Here is a 16,348-nt window from a genome sequence, read left to right as displayed (position 1 = left end):
AAGTATTGCCAGTAAACAGCGTTTTAAAAAAGGAAGATATTTTTTTAAAATCATGTATATTAAAAATACATATCCAAAAATACACCATAGGCTTTCTGGACCATCTTATTAAGAAGACAAACATGCTAACTTATCTACTAAGCTCTTCTTTGAACAGCCCATGAAAATTCCTTTATTGAACTCTGCTTCCACTGGAATCTGCTATCAACAGCTACAATCCTTACTTTCAAGAAACAATGGAGTAACTGTCCATTCTTTTGCATGCTCACACACAGAGGGCATTTGCTTTCACTTTTTTGAAATGCAGTATCAAATAATTTTGTGCTGAATGAAGTTGGGAAAAGCTTCCTAGGAAACTCATGATGGGCTACCCAGTTCCAGTTGTAAAATATCCATGTTGCAAAAATTTTTACTGTTTTTGTTTGTTTAATATATGTTTGCTTAAAATTAGGTTTTTTTTTTTTTTTTTGCTTATAGTTGTACTAATGAATTATATATTTTGGACTTTATATTAAGACACTGGATAGCTGTGTTTGGATTTGTCTTCAACAAGAATATGCAGACCTTAATTGAAGGCTTACTGAAGCAATTAAAGGCTTGCAATGGTAAGAAAAGAATTTATAATGAATTTGAATAGTATTTGTACATATGAATTCTAGCCATTATTCAGGCCCTTTCTTAAATTGGGAATTTCTGTAGGAATTTTGGATTTAGCTTTACAGCTCATCCTGCTATAATGCAGGACATAGTTTCCAAAAAAAAACAGCATGTAGCAGAAATGCACATTTTCGTAGAACATTTAGGGATGGATTCCATAAAAGCTATAAATTGTCAACACTTACTGCATTTTCAGATTTATTTTTATCAATACATACAGTGGAACTTCTCTATTACAAACTTCTATTTAATGAATTTCTCTATATTAAGATTTTTTTCACAAAACATTGCACCTTGAAATGAAATTATATGTTGAAATTAACCCTATATAGTATTAGCAAAAGCGTTTTTAAAAATTTTCAAGCATTTACTGCTAAATAGCCACTCAAATATAATACGGCTTCCTCCCCTCCGAAATTGCCCACTAGCATCTGGAATTAACCATCCTTTTAGTGAACACTTGTGGCCATTGATGCCCATAGGAGGGTCTTTGTTTCATTTTTGTTACAGGGATAAAACTGAATAGGTTTTCTTAAAAGTGATCATAAACTTTGCAGTAAAAAGGGTAGATTTGTAAATTGACGTTGGCTAGGGTAAAAACAAAATTCTCTGGGGAAACCTTTAGCACACTGCAGCGGCAATACATAGAATTCTTCAGTGGTCAGTTTTTAGTAACGCCTACTGAGTGATATTCTCTTCTCACCTCAACCATACCACGTGACCTTCCTGTGAATCATTATTCATATGATAGTTTTCATCTAACTGGACTCCCGGTAGATGGTTTTCATGAAATTTTTTAGATTTCGTTCTTTTAGGATGGTTTGTCCTCAGTCACGTGGGCCAGAGGTCGGCCTATTTTGATGAAGAGCCATTTTTGATCTAATTTTAAAAAAAAGTGAGAATCTGAAGAGTCGCACTTCAGCTCAAGCTGGGGGGAGTTTTTTAAGAAATGGAATAGAATGGGAAGGCGGTTCATTAAAAAAATATATTTTTTGAAATATTATTTATTAATAATACAGTAAACCCCTGTTATTTGCGGTCGCTGATTTAATATAAAATTAAACCTAAAAAAATGTGAATTTTAAAGCGCCGTGAATATTTTTCACCATAAAAACACATGGGTGTGGCTAAAATCATCTTTCCCGGTCAAAACAGCACTCGGTGGGTGGGGGGGGTGACAAAATTGCGAGCATGGATGTTTCTCGCTAATCCTTGTTCAGTATTTGCTATGCACTTGTCATGGAAGGTTTCGTCGTTTGCTTTTAATGTATATGCTTATAAATTGAATAAATTTATCAATTTATAAATTGATATGCTTACAAAAGTGAAAAATCTACCGTTTTGCAGTGTGTTAGTGAAAACGGACTTTTTCGAGTGTGTTAATGAAAGAAAGTGACTTTATTGTGGACAAGCTCTTTTCTAACCCCTACAAAAATATGGCTACGAATAACAAGGGAATTGTGAAAAGATCAAAGGTGATGACATTAGCGAGTAAAATTCAGTTATTAGACAAAATTTCTAATGGTGAAAGTGTCTCGTCAGTCGCAAAACATTATAAAATCAATAAGTCAATGGTACGATCAATCAAGAAATCGGAAGACAAAATCCGCCGTAAAAAAAAGTGTCCGTGAAAACTCCTAATTGCTTCAAAAATTTGATCTGTAACTCGTGATGTTAAATTAGAAAAAATGGAAAAGGCTTTAAATCTGTGGATAGAAGACCGAACTCAAAATAAAATTCCATTAAGTTCATCATTCGTGAAAAGGCAAAACACCTTTATCAACACTTTAGCGAAACTGGCAGGATGAGTTTTTTAGCTATAGCAAAGGCGCTGGATTGAAAGATTTGTGTGAAATTTCTAATAAATATTACATTTAATATTAAATTGTTTCTTATTTTCATTTCGATGCCTTATGCTTGCATTTCACTATATACTGTCTATGTACATAGTCATATTATGAAGGTACATATAATATATACATAGACAAAATTTTAGACTAGTTTTTCTTATATATTTCATACTTTGGAACGGAACCCCTTTATTACTATGGGAGCCATAACTTAGTATTCGCGTTTTCAGTATTTGCGGCATTTGTCAGGAACGTAACCCCTGCGAATAGCGGGGGTTTACTTCCTCAGCAGTAACAAAACTTCCTGCAACACTTCCTTATATAACAGGCTCACGGTACTTATACACTGAACTTCAGTGTATAAGTACTGTACAGATCCTACATCCTTATCCTTCCGAGATAAAGCTATACATGCGATATGCTGATGATATACTCATAATAGGAAATAAAACTATAATTGATAACCTTTTCACAAAATTTAATTCAATTCACGACAGACTAAAATACACACTTGAAATAGAAACTAATAAACAGTTAACTTCCTCAATCTCACCATATATAAAACAGGTACTAAACTAGGAACTAAGATTTTTAGAAAACATACACATACATGGAAATTCCTACACTTTACATCACACTACCCTCTTAACGTAAAAAAGTCTGTTCTCTATAACCAAATCCACAATACCATTAAATACAGTACCTCACAAGACGACCTATCCAACGAGTTACAATACCTCACAAAAAAACTAATAGCCAGAAGCTGCCCACAACATTTAATTCAACACACTATTTCCATCGTAAAAAATAATATTAATAACCCTATAAAACGCATTACAAATAACAAAACACTTCTCGTTCTCCCTTACCATAGTAATCTTGCAGGACAGTTTCGGCGAATATTTGCAGGCACGGACATTACACTTATTTTTTCTACCTACAATAAGCTTGGATCACTTTTCAATAAATATAAAGAAACACATAAATATCCAACAAGCGAAATGAATAATATTATTTACTTAATTAAATGTCAACAAAATTGTAACGCCTGTTACATTGGCAGTACTACAACCAAATTCGGTTCAACCCAGTCATCTAATACAAGAGCTTATTATCACTACAATAGCTTCAGAACGGGACAATCCAGCACTGAACTTACTTTACACATACGCTCCAACAACCATACCCCCTTAGTTGATTCAGCTATCACCATATTAAAATTAAAAAACAATTACAAAATCTTGCAATACGAAGCCCTCATTATATAATGGTTCCGTCACCACTCCGATCTAAAACATTTTAAATGCGAAACTCCCCTTCAATCTTTCTCCGGTTTGGAATCTCACCAATTTGAGATTCCCGCAAGTGGCAAAGTGCATCACGGGATTACAAAATTCTTCTTAAATACAGTACGCATTCCCTTTCACTTAATTTGCCAACCGAAGAAGTTTTAACGAAAGTCCACCGTTACGACTATTGGCTTATTCACTATTTAGAATTTCAACTTTAATCAACTTCATGACAACCAAGGACGGAGTTAGTGCACTTCTACTTCCTTGCGCATATTTTAATCCCGTTTCCATCGTAATTACCACTTATTCATCCCCTTAATTTTTTAATAAACCAATCACCTTAAAGTTAGCCAATCTCTTATTATTCAAACCATAACAATTGCAGATCAATCAAAGGTGAGTACTGGAAATTTAATCTTTTGCTATTTTTGAATTTAGTCCAATAAAACAGTACTTTAAGACATACTATAACCTCTAAATGTTAAGCTATGTGTGTAAGAGTAAATTTATTTGTATTTTGCTAACTGGAAAATATTCTTTCGATTTTCACATATCATTTAAATTTGTTAATTGGTAAGGTAATAAAGTTAAATTTGTACTTTATATCTTTAAAGCGGGGGTCAACTGTATTTTGTTGGGAGATCCCTGGGTTAGGTTCTGTGCTATTGAACTTGTGCTTGTTTGAGACCATAAAAAAATTGTGACTTTCAAAGAGAGCAGAAGGTACATGAAATCTAAATGCTGCAGAAGAGATTGTGTTTAGTAGCGATGAAGAGGAAGAAAATTAAATGAACATACATCATCTGACATATAAGTATCACAGTTTGTTAGGTATGACATTTGTTCAGTTATTACTACTATAAAAAATAAGCTTCCGATAGTTATAAAAAAAAAATGGTGTATTTTTGTTAGCTTTTGGAATGTAACCCCCCTTTTTGTACTGTTTCTTAGTCCCGTATAACATGGTTTTGCATTACACGAGATTTTGTAGGAACCAAACTACCGTGTTATACAAGGGTCACCTGTATGTAACAAATCAAAATATGCAACATTTTTGATTTGTTATATAAGCAAGTGCTCACATAGGTTTACATTTTTGTGTGTGAGGATGGACAGGGTGTCATATAAATATGTATGTGTAACTTAAATGCACATTATGAGATGGTACATTATAGCAGGATGAGCTGTGTTAATATGAATTTGATTTGAAGGTGCATTGGCGCCTCCGTAGCCAGGTGGGAAGGAGCAGCAGTGCATAGTACACGCTTCTTGATTAGACCGGGGTTCGAGCCCGTCACCACCAAATACGGAGGATGTGGAAAGGTCAGGGAATGACCACCGCATATCCCGGAGCAATATGGCCTTAGTTGCTAATGCTCCTAAAAACCAAAATAACTAACTAACTAACTAACTGAAGGTGCATTCTTTTTCCTGTATCCTACAAAAGTGGCATTTTATTTAATGCTTGAATCTTGAATCTGCATAATCTCTCTACCAACTTTCTCCATTTAAAAAAGAATAAAATAAAAAAATAAGTACTTCAGGACTTAAAAAATCTGATTTCAAAGCTGCTATAGCACCTAAAAATTTGAGTACCAGTACTCAGCGGTTTGAAAAAAAAAAAAAAAAAAAAGTAACTGAAATGATGGAACATTAATAGAAGTGGTTTGTAGAGAAATTTTCTGTTATGTTTTATTGAGTTAATGTGTATTTCTTTGTTTGTCCACAGTAGGTGAGTCAGAATGCTACATTATCCAACAAATGAATATGCTTGGACAGTATAGTTCTATTTTAGAAGCTAACGGACCATTATTCTAAAGTATAAAAAGCAAGTTTTGAGAATAAGTTCTGCTACCAACCACCACTGAATAAAAACAATTTTGCTGTAGATTGAAATGTTCAAGAAGGCAGGCTCTATGAAGAAACGTAAAGGGAATTCTGGAAACCCATACATACTAATATGGGCAAGGTGTTTGACAAGGTGTTGTGTCACTTAAGAAAAAAGTAAACACCGCTTATCAAAGGAACTTAATGTCCACTACTATATGCAATACGTGAAAATTTTCTTCCATTTTGGTGCCCTTTTTGTTTAAATTACTTTTTTTTAAAATTACCCTGTATTTTGGATGATTACTTCATTCAATAACAGTTCAGTCTTGCAAAAGTGAAGCTGAATACCAAATTCTTTCCTTTCGTAGAGTGGCTTCTGGATATTCCATCAGACTGAACCTATTTCTAACTCTCTAGGAGGTATCTGGATCAGCTAATGTATAATCTCTCTGCCAGCTATTGAGTGGAATGAGTAAGTAATGTGTGTGGGAGGCATTATCAGGATCACATTTTGAGAAGGAGCTGAGTACATTCTTGCAATGTGCTGCATGCTATATCCAAAAATTTCTTTAATTCGTACATGTCCCCCTCTCTCTGTTTTTACTTTATCTACTAAGTGCATCATGAATAGTCAAGCTAATAGAATAAACTTATCTAGGAAAAGATCTAAACCAGCATTTCCCAACTGTGTTCCGTAAAAACAGAACAAGTGTTCCGTGAAAAATCGTAATTAATAATTAAAAAAAAGTCAAAGTGAGGATGAAGAATCGCAGCCTTTTATTCTCCGAAAATCCGAAGTGAAAAAACAGGAACCAACTGATAAAACACCAAAACAAAAGTGTGATGACAGTTATTGGAATTTCAGCTTTACATGTGTTGGAAATAAAGATGCTCCTGATGCATAGTGCATCATATGTAATAAAATATTTGCAAACAGTTCTTTGCCTTCTGCTAAACTTGTGTTTTGTAAGCGTTCTGTGAATATGTTATGAGATAGTGTTCCATGACTAAAAAAAGTTTGGGAAATGCTGATCTAAACCATCCAAAAACTTACTTCCTCATTCATTTCACAAATATACATGTTCTTAGTTCCAATTTCAACAAGTCTTTTAAACAAGCTTCCATTTCCACCTAGTCTTCCAAGCCCCACTTACTTTTTCTAACAAATGTCAGTTATCGGTTGCCTCAACTGCTGCTCATCAGTTTCCCTAATTATTCACTCTATGATGCCTTTCACTTCAAAGGTGATATTTGCTCATATACAGGGTGATTCACTACCAGTGCGACAAACTTGCAGGAGGTGTAGGGGGCACAAAGACAAATCGGAATCACATAGCATTGCAGGGTCCGAAATGCCTTCGTCATGCGGTAGAGGACGTTGAACGGGTGGTCGCGTGAACAGCGATCCTGCTGGAAGTCAGCATTTGCGAACCGGTTCCCGAGGCAATAGGATGGACGAGTATTCAAACGTTAAACTGGCCGATATGCACCTCACGTATGGAGCTGCGGACTTTAATGGGCGCGCCGCTCTGCGCTTGTACCAGGAACGTTTCTCGCACAGGCGTGCTCCTCATCATACGATTTTCGCACGTGTGCACAGCAGGTTACGTGAGACTGGTTGTTTCACGAGAGGTACCATGAATCGAGATCAAACGACGAGGACGCCAGACAATGAGGAGAATGTCCTACGTCTTGCAGAAGGGAGTACGAGTACTCGAGCGATAGGCCAACGATTGGGTATTTCCCAATCCACTGTATGGAGGATACTGTCAACAAACCAAATGAGTTCATACCATCTGCAACGCGTCCAATCATTGGAGTCTGCGGATTATCCACTCCAGAGGACCTTTGCTACTTGGTTTCTTCAACAGAAACGGTTCGCAAATGCTGACTTCCAGCGGGATCGCTGTTCACGCGACCTCCCATTCAACGTCCTCTACCACATGACGAAGGCATTTCGGACCCTGCAATGCTATGTGATTCCGATTTGTCCTGCAAGTTTGTCGCACTGGTAGTGAATCACCCTGTATACATTCTGATATCCCTTGTCAGAGACCTCTTAATTTAGAATCTCCTGTTTTTGACCTCCTCTGGCTTAAAATCGCTTTGCTACATCTTCAAGCTCATGTGTTGCTTCTATCATTCTCCTATCACCACTAATCACTTGAAACTGTGATACCCTTTCTTTGAAACTCTACTTTCTCCAATCTAAACTTCCTTCTTAACAGTGAAGTAATTTTCCTTGGTGGTTTTGATGTTTACAACTCCATCTGGCTTCAGTTTTCTAATTACAAGGAGCTAGCTGGTCAAGATACCATGGTTTTGCTATTCCTAATGATCTCACTCTGTATCATTTACCTATCAGATATCAAATAATCCTAACCACACACCCAACATTCTTGATTTTATTCTCACAAACAACCCTTCAGAGTGGACTGTCAACATTATGGTCCTATGGGCATGTCAGATCACAACCTAGTAATGGTCTCTTCTCCAGTGTAGTCTCTCTGTCATTGCCTTTTGGCTTTACAAATATCTAGCTTAATTTTCTGCTTATACCAAACTCATTGCAGTTGTAAAGCAAGTATTAAGTATTAATCAATACAAACTTGATTTTGAACAGGATAAGAGTAAAAAAAAAACTTGCTTCTTGTCCAAATGGCAGTTGAGCACTCTAGTCCCTTGTCAAAGCTATTAGCCACAACTTCTCTCCATCCTCTGTTAAAACCTGATGGTTCTATAGTGTCCTCAGCTAAAGATAAGACTGATGACCTTGATAAATAACTTCCTATCTTATCCAATACATTGCCTCCTGTGGTCTTCCAACAGAAGGATGTTAGCAGAATTCTGAACATTCTTGATGGTCAAGTAGAGAAATGCCATCAGGTCCTGATGGCATTTCTCTACTTGTTCTCAAAACTTGTGCTACTGAGCTTGCCAACGTATGTATTCTATGCCACCTCTTCACTTTACACTTTCTTATTCCACTGGTTTTCCCTTTTTCATGTAAATTTGTTCTTATCCAGCCAGTTCTTAAAAAGTGTGACAAATCCCTCCCATCCAGTTATTGCTCTATTACACTTACCTCTACTCTTTTCAAAGTAGTAGAGAAATCCATCAACTGCCATTTCTTAAACTACCTCAAAATCTATCATCTAATCAATGATTGGCAATATGGATTCTATTAGTGTCAGTCTACTGCTGATATATTGGCTTATTTTGCCCATCTTGGGACAAATTCAATAGAAAAGTTTCAGCAGTCAAACAGCAGTTGCTCTTGACATTTCTAAAGCTTTTGATCATGTTTGACATAGTCTTTTAAACAAGCTCCCATCCTTATGGATGCTAACTTTTTTTTCTAATTTTACTGCAGTCGTAGAGAAGATTGTTTTCTCGCTTCTGGTGAAGGTAGATTTCTATGTCTTTTAAACTTTACACAAATGCTGATGTTCCACAAGATTCATTTCTTTCTCCAATGCTTTTCCTCTATGTTTGAGATGACTTGCCTTGTATGAATGCTAAATTGGTGATAGATATTCAAAATTGCTTGAATAAATGTTCCTTAAATGCTAATCTCCAAGTAATTTTCCAGTGGGGCAAAGAAAACTTAGTTAACTTCAATCCTTCTAAAATGCAGTCTTGCCTTATTTCTTTCAGAAATAAGCACAGTGTTCCTATGCCCATCTTCACTGACACTCAGGTTTATAAACAAAATCATATATATCTCTATTAGAGATTACACTCACTTCTAATCTCTCTTCACAAAGTACATCACAAATATTGCTTCCTCTACATAAAAAAAACACTGGGTTTTTCTTTTTTCATCCTCTGTGTTACTTTTATCCTAAACATTTACTTGCTCTGTACTGATCTTAAATCTGCCATACCAAAAAATATTGTTTCCACATCTATAACCTCTTGCAAGCTTCTAGGCTCCATTGAAAAGAGGGCAGTTAGGTAAATTAATGACCCATCTCTTACAGAGTCTCTCCACTCTGTCTCATGGATGTTTAGTTTCTACTGCATGCCCTTTTCTTTTATGGATAATTCCATGAAACAAATAAATAGTCTTGCTATTTATTGTCTTGCCATTTATACATGGGCTGTGTTAGGGTAACTAAGAATAAAAATAGGTGCAAGTATACTTGCATGTACACCAATGCTAGAAGTATAGTAAATAAATTTGAAGAATTTGAAGTGCTGGTCAAGACATCAAAGGCGGATACTGTTGGGATATCAGAGATGTGGTGTCACACAGATATTAGGAATGCAGAATTGGAATTTGGGGAGTACAATGTGTACAGAAAGGATAGGAAGGGAGGAGGAAGTTATGCTGTTAATTAAGAAAAACAAAATCTAAGGAAGTGCATCTGGTTCACATAGATGGACAGTGCAATGTTGAGTCAGTTTAGCATGACATAAGCACTGGGAAAGCAAAAATGAGAGTAGGAGTGTGTTATAGGCCTAATGACTCTAATGAGTACAACGAACAGCTGTACAGAGAAAGAGAATGTGGCAGTAAATCAGGTGTTGTAATGGGGGATTTTAACTTCCCAGATAGCGACTGGAACTTTTGTGTTGGTCACTCGCAGACTAGCAAGATTATTGGATGGTTGTTTTCTGCAGCAGCTTATTCGAGAGGCAACCAGAGAGGGTAATACTCTTGATCTGGTTATCAGCAGTGATCATTCGTGTATTAAGAATTTGCAGATAAAGGAACCACTAGGTGGCAGTGATCGCAGTGTACTGATGTGGGATTTGCTTAAAGATATAATTACCATCAGGGGTAAAGAAAGAGTTTTTGCTTCCGTAAAGGTGAGTACAGTGGTCTCAGACAGTTTTTAAATTCTGTACAGTGGGATCAACTGACGATGTTACCAACAGTAAATTCTAAGTGAGAAACATTCAGGCTTTTCATACAGATTAAGAAATATTGTTTTAAGTTTAGGCCTAAATAGATGGCAGATGAACTAATGAGACTTGTAGCAGAGAAGAAAAATGTGTGGGATGCATATAAATTATCAGGCAATACAGAAGTCTATGGCAGATATAAGCTAGTCTGTAATCAAGTCACAAAGGAGATTAGGCAAGCGAAGGCAGATTATGAGAAATTTTTGGCAAAGGATGCTAAGAAAAACAGCAGGGACTTCTTTACTTTTATAAATTCTAAAAGGAAAGGGATGAATCAGATTGGTCCACTTGATATCGATGGTTTGACTGTTCATGATCCTGCTCAAATAGCTGATAATCTGAGTGAGTATTTTGCATCTACATTCACACATGAGTTATTAAGGGAAGAAAATGCCAGAAGTTTATCAAATTCTAACAGGGTCCTTAATAATTTTGTAATAGCTGAGAACAAAGTGGGGGAGAAATTGTTTGAGTTAAACATAAGAAGGGCATCTGGGGCAGATGGGATCTATCCAGTTATATTAAAGGAGTTAGCAAAGAAACTAAGCAAACTCTTAGCCATAATTATGAGAGCATCCTTAGACTCAGGGGAGGTTCCCACAGACTGGAGCTGTGCAAATGTATCCCCAGTTCACAAAGGGGGATCTAAGGGTAATACGAGTAATTACAGACCAGTAAGTTTAACTTCTGTTCCGCGTAAAATAATGGAGTCACCGCTTAAAGATGCATTGCAGGATCATCTAGCAAGATTGCAGCAATAATTCAGACACAGCATGGATTTGTTAAGGGAAAGTCTTGTCTGACAAATTTGATTGGATACTATGATGTGGTTACAAAGGAACCAGATGCAAAAAATAATTTTGATATCATATACTTGTATTTCAGGAAAGCTTTTGATGCTGTTGCACATGGAAGTTTACTGTACAAATTGGAGCAGTATGGTATAAGGATAAGTTGCTACAATGGATAAAAGGTTGGTTGAGTGGGAGAAGCGTCCATTTACTACCACAGAGAGTGTTAATCAATGGATGCTGCTCTTCTTGGACTAATGTTATTAGTGGAGTCCTGCAGGGTTCGGTGTTGTACCCACTGTTGTTTTGTATATTTATCAATGATATCGATGAAGGTAATATCATGCTTAGTGTCAAAATTTGCAGATGATACAAAGGTTGGCAGGGTTGTTAATGACAGTGTGCTACTGTAACAGGATCTAGAAAATTTGGGCAGATGGGCTGAGAAGTGGCAACTGAAGTTTAACATCGACAAATGCAAAGTACTGAATATGGGTAGAAGTAACCACAGAGGAATATACCAACTGCGTGGTACTACACTAAGGGTGGTAAATAAATGAAAAAGACCCGAGTAATTGTGATTGTGCAGTGAGATATGAAGTTTTCTGAGCAATGCAGACAGGCTGCCATAGCAGGTCATGGGGTATTGTCAATGATATATAGGAATTTTGCTAGCAAGGAAAAGGAGGTGATTATCCCTTTGTATAAAGCAATGGTCATGCCATGCCTTGAGTACTACGTACAGGTCTGGAGTTCTCATTTTAGGAAGGATGTAGAGTTGCTTGAGCATGTACAGAGAAGAGCAACAAGATTGGTGAGTGGAAAGGGGGGTCCTCTTACCAAGAAAGGCTTAAGTTCTGCAAATTGCAGTGGCTGGAGACTAGACACCTGCGAGGTGATCTGATTGAGGTGTATGGGGCCTTGAATGGGTTGAACACTCTGAATTCTGATTAGACTCTTCCACTCAGATTACAAACCTGAGGGGGCATAAATTCAAATAGCGGAAAGACAGTCGGAAATTTGGCTTTAGCCAGCGGGTGGTTAATTGCTGGAACAAACCTCCATCTGTCGTGGAAGTTTGATAGCTTAAATGAATTCAAGGAGAAACTGGACAAATTTTTAGAGGGAATGGTTGTGTGAATTTTTTTTTTTTTTTTTTTTTTTTTTGGCTGATGTTCATATGCTTGCTTTCTTGCATAACATACCTCTGTTACTACTTTTCTTTTTAATTCGTATCTATAATTCTCCCACTCACTTCCAAACCAGTCTGAACCCAACCACAACTGGTCAGCATTCATTTACTGTCCAACTTTAAACATGTAGCAACAACTTTTTCTCTTCCTCATTTATCTATCTCTTCTAAGGAAGGGGATGAATCTGATTGGTCCACTTGACATCGATGGTTCGACTGTTGATGATCCTGCTCAGATAGCAAACAAACTGAATGAGTATTTTGCATCTACATTCACATGTGAGGAATTATTAAGGTTTGAAAATGGCAGAAGGTTATCAAATTGTAGCAGGGTGCTTAATGATCTTGTAATAACTGAGAGCAAAGTGGAAGAGAAATTGTTGAAGTTAAACGTAAGAAAAGCACCTGGGGTGGATGGGATCTATCTAGTTATATTAAAGGAGGCGGCAAAGCAACTAAGCAAACCCTTAGCCGTAATTATGACAGCATCCTTGGACTCAGGGGAGGTTCCCACGGACTGGAGATGTGCAAATGTATCCCCAATTCACAAAGGGGGATCGAAGGGTGACACGAGTAATTACAGGCCAGTTAGTTTAACTTCTGTTCCGGGTAAAATAATGGAGTCACTGGTTAAAAATGCATTGCAGGATCATCTAGACAAGACTGCAGCAATAATTCAGACACAGCATGGGTTTGTTAAGGGAAAGTCTTGTCTGACAAATTTGATAGGATATTATGATGTGGTTACAAAGGAACTGGATGCAAAAAATAATTTTCATATCATATATTTGGATTTCACGAAAGCTTTTGACACTGTTGCGCATGGAAGACTATTGTACAAATTGGAGCAGAATGGTATTAAGGGCAAGTTGCTACAATGGATAAAAGGATGGTTAAGTGCGAGAAGACAGAGGGTGGTAATCAATGGGTGCTGCTCTTCTTGGACTAATGTTATTAGTGGAGTCCCACAGGGTTCGGTGTTAGGTCCACTGTTGTTTTGTATATTTATCAATGATATTGATGAAGGTATATCAGGCTTAATGTCGAAGTTTGCAGATGATACAAAGGTTGGCAGGGTTGTTAATGACAGTAATGGCAGTGTGCTACTGCAACAGGATCTAGATAATTTGGGCAGATGGGCTAAGAAGTGGCAACTGAAGTTTAACCTTGAAAAAATGCAAAGTACTGCATATGGGTAGAAGTAACCCCAGAGAAACGTACCAACTGTGTGGTACTACACTTAAGGTGGTAGAAAATGAAAAAGACCTAGGAGTAATTGTGCAGGCAGATATGAAGTTCTCTGAGCAATGCAGACAGGCTGCCAGGGCAGGTCATGGGGTTTTGTCAATGATATATAGGAATTTTGCTAGCAGGGAAAAGGAGGTGATTATCCCTCTGTATAAGGCAATGGTCAGACCACGCCTTGAGTACTGCGTACATATCTGGAGGCCTCATTTTAGGAAGGATGTAGATTTACTTGAGCGTGTACAGAGAAGGGCAACAAGGTTGGTGAGGGGAATGAAGGGATCCTCTTACCAAGAGAGGCTTAAGTTCTGCAAATTGCAGTGGCTGGAGACTAGGCACCTGCGCTGTGATCTGATTGAAGTATATAAGGCCTTGAATGGGTTGAGCATGCTGAATTCTGATGGGATCCTTCCACTTGTTCAGATTACGAACCTAAGGGGGCATAAATTCAAATTAAGAAAAGACAGAGGTAGAATAGATGTGCGGAAATTTGCCTTTAGCCAGCGGGTGGTTAATTGCCGGAACAAACTTCCATCTGTCGTTGTGGAAGTTGATAGGTTGAATAAATTTAAGGAGGAACTGGATAGGCATTTGGAGGGAATGGTGTGATTTTTTTTTTTTTTTTTTTTGGCTGATGCTGCATAAGCTCATACATTTGCTTTCTTGCATCACATGCCACTACTACTACTAACTCTGCTTTCTGGGAAACCAGAATTCACACAATTCCTGAAAATTATAATCTTTCGAAATTCGAGGCTAATGTCTGCAAATATCTTTTCTTCTCAATCTTCTAAATGTTGCATTGCACAGCTAAGTATTATAGACTAATACCTTCATGTGTGGGATTTGAAGAAAACCTTTTCATTTAAGCTATATTAAAACATATTATTTAAAGAAAATATGTTGTAATCTTTGAGAATATCTAATAATTTGCTATTGTAAATTAATTTTAATTTATTAAACTATTTTTAATTTTAATGTCAAGTTAAGAATGGATGGAAGGTTTGGAAGTAGTTTAAGCGTTAGCAGTTTATAGTGCTCCATTTTTTTGGAAAGAGTAAAGGTAAGTGGAATTGAGCAATAATTGAAGGGAAGGATTTATCACTCTTTTTTTGGAAGGCTCACATCTATCTTTGCTGGATGTGAGCAAATTTCCAAGCAGAAGGAAAAACACCAGTGGAATAAGAAAGTGTAAAAAGGGGACAAAGAACACAAGCACAGGTTAAGAACGATACCATCAGGACCTGGAGCTTTCTTGGTATCAAGATAGTTCAGAATTCTAATATCCTTCTGTCAGAAGACCCTGGAAGACAGAGTAGTGTGTATTGGGTATTATAGGAGGTGGTTTACCAACATCAATACAAGAGTTAGAAGAAACAGGATGCTAGTAAGTTATCTTTGTCTTTAGCTGAGGATGTAATAGCACCATCAGGGTGTAACAGAGGTGGACAGATGTTACGGCAAATAGCTTTCGCAAGGGACCAGAATGCTTGATTACCATTTGGACGAGAAGCAAGTTTTCTACTCTTAGCATGTTCAAAATCAAGTTTGGATTAATTAAGTCCTGTTTTACAATTGTTGTGGGCTTTTATGTAGGCAGAAAATGAAGCTGGAGATTTGGATGCTATCCAATTGTGAAAAAGCAACATTCTTATCTTGAACAGCCTTAGCACATTTATTGGAAAACCAAAGCTTAGATAAAGGATAAGATTTTAAAGTGTAATGTAGAATAAAGGACTTCATCTGTACAAGAATAATTTCACTGACACAATCAGAGCAAACATTGGGATTAGAATATTTAAAACAGTAATCTAACTAAGGAAAATATAGAAATCTTGCAGTTCATTCCATTTCGTATTCTTGTGATGTCAAATGACATGAAGCTGGGAATGGCATGAAAGTGTGGCTCCATTGGAGAAGAGACCAGCACCAAGTTGTGATATGATGTGCCTAGACTATCACTAATACTGATGGTGTACTAGAAGGGTTGTTGATGAGAAAAAGATCAAGAGTGTTGTTAGGAATACCTGTTATTCTTGTATCTGGTGATATTCTGTGGTTAGGAATTTTTGTAATGTTGACTTAATCTTAAAGTTAAAAAAATAAGGCAGACCTAATTTGATTCTTCTTCATAAAATGGGTAATTAGGAGTAATCTGCAGTATGACATTTTAATTATGATTAATTGAATATGTAATCTGCTGTATTGACAGTGTGAATTGCAAAATTACATAAAGGTATCACTCTTTGTCCAGTAGTTTCAAAAAAAAAAAAAAAACAGCTTTTCATCTGTTTTTATATAATTACTTATATAATTCTGTGAATCAACTGTTCATTAACTACATAATTCTGTTAATCCTTCCTTTTGTGGGCAATAAATTTAAGAACAACTTGCTGTTCATTTTGGGGCAGACTCATGTTGCACTCTACTGGCCTCAAGCTTTTCTCCAACACTCCATAACAACATGAAAACTTATTTTATTTATCTGGAAATGTTCCTAAATGAGTATAAAGACCTACATTACTTTATGTACAAATTTGGCATTTGCACAAACAGCCACATAAATCACAAATTTACAAG

At 36.6% G+C, this 16,348-nt stretch overlaps 1 protein-coding gene across 1 annotated transcript in view; it reads left to right on the top strand.

The window, feature by feature from the left end:
• Positions 1-16,348, top strand: part of Swt1 (Swt1 RNA endoribonuclease) — a 259,608-nt gene that overhangs the window by 178,550 nt on the left and 64,710 nt on the right. The window contains exon 14 of the mRNA XM_090370461.1: positions 517-605. Within this exon, the coding sequence (XP_090226587.1) occupies positions 517-605 (89 nt within the window). The remainder of the gene's footprint in view (positions 1-516; positions 606-16,348) is intronic.

This window comes from Mastigoproctus giganteus, chromosome 3 (genome assembly GCF_048544385.1).
Source record: "Mastigoproctus giganteus isolate SK-2022 chromosome 3, ASM4854438v1, whole genome shotgun sequence".
Taxonomy (NCBI): domain Eukaryota; kingdom Metazoa; phylum Arthropoda; class Arachnida; order Uropygi; family Thelyphonidae; genus Mastigoproctus; species Mastigoproctus giganteus.
Note: the sequence above shows the minus strand (reverse complement) of the source record. Positions and strands in the feature narration are given on the sequence as shown.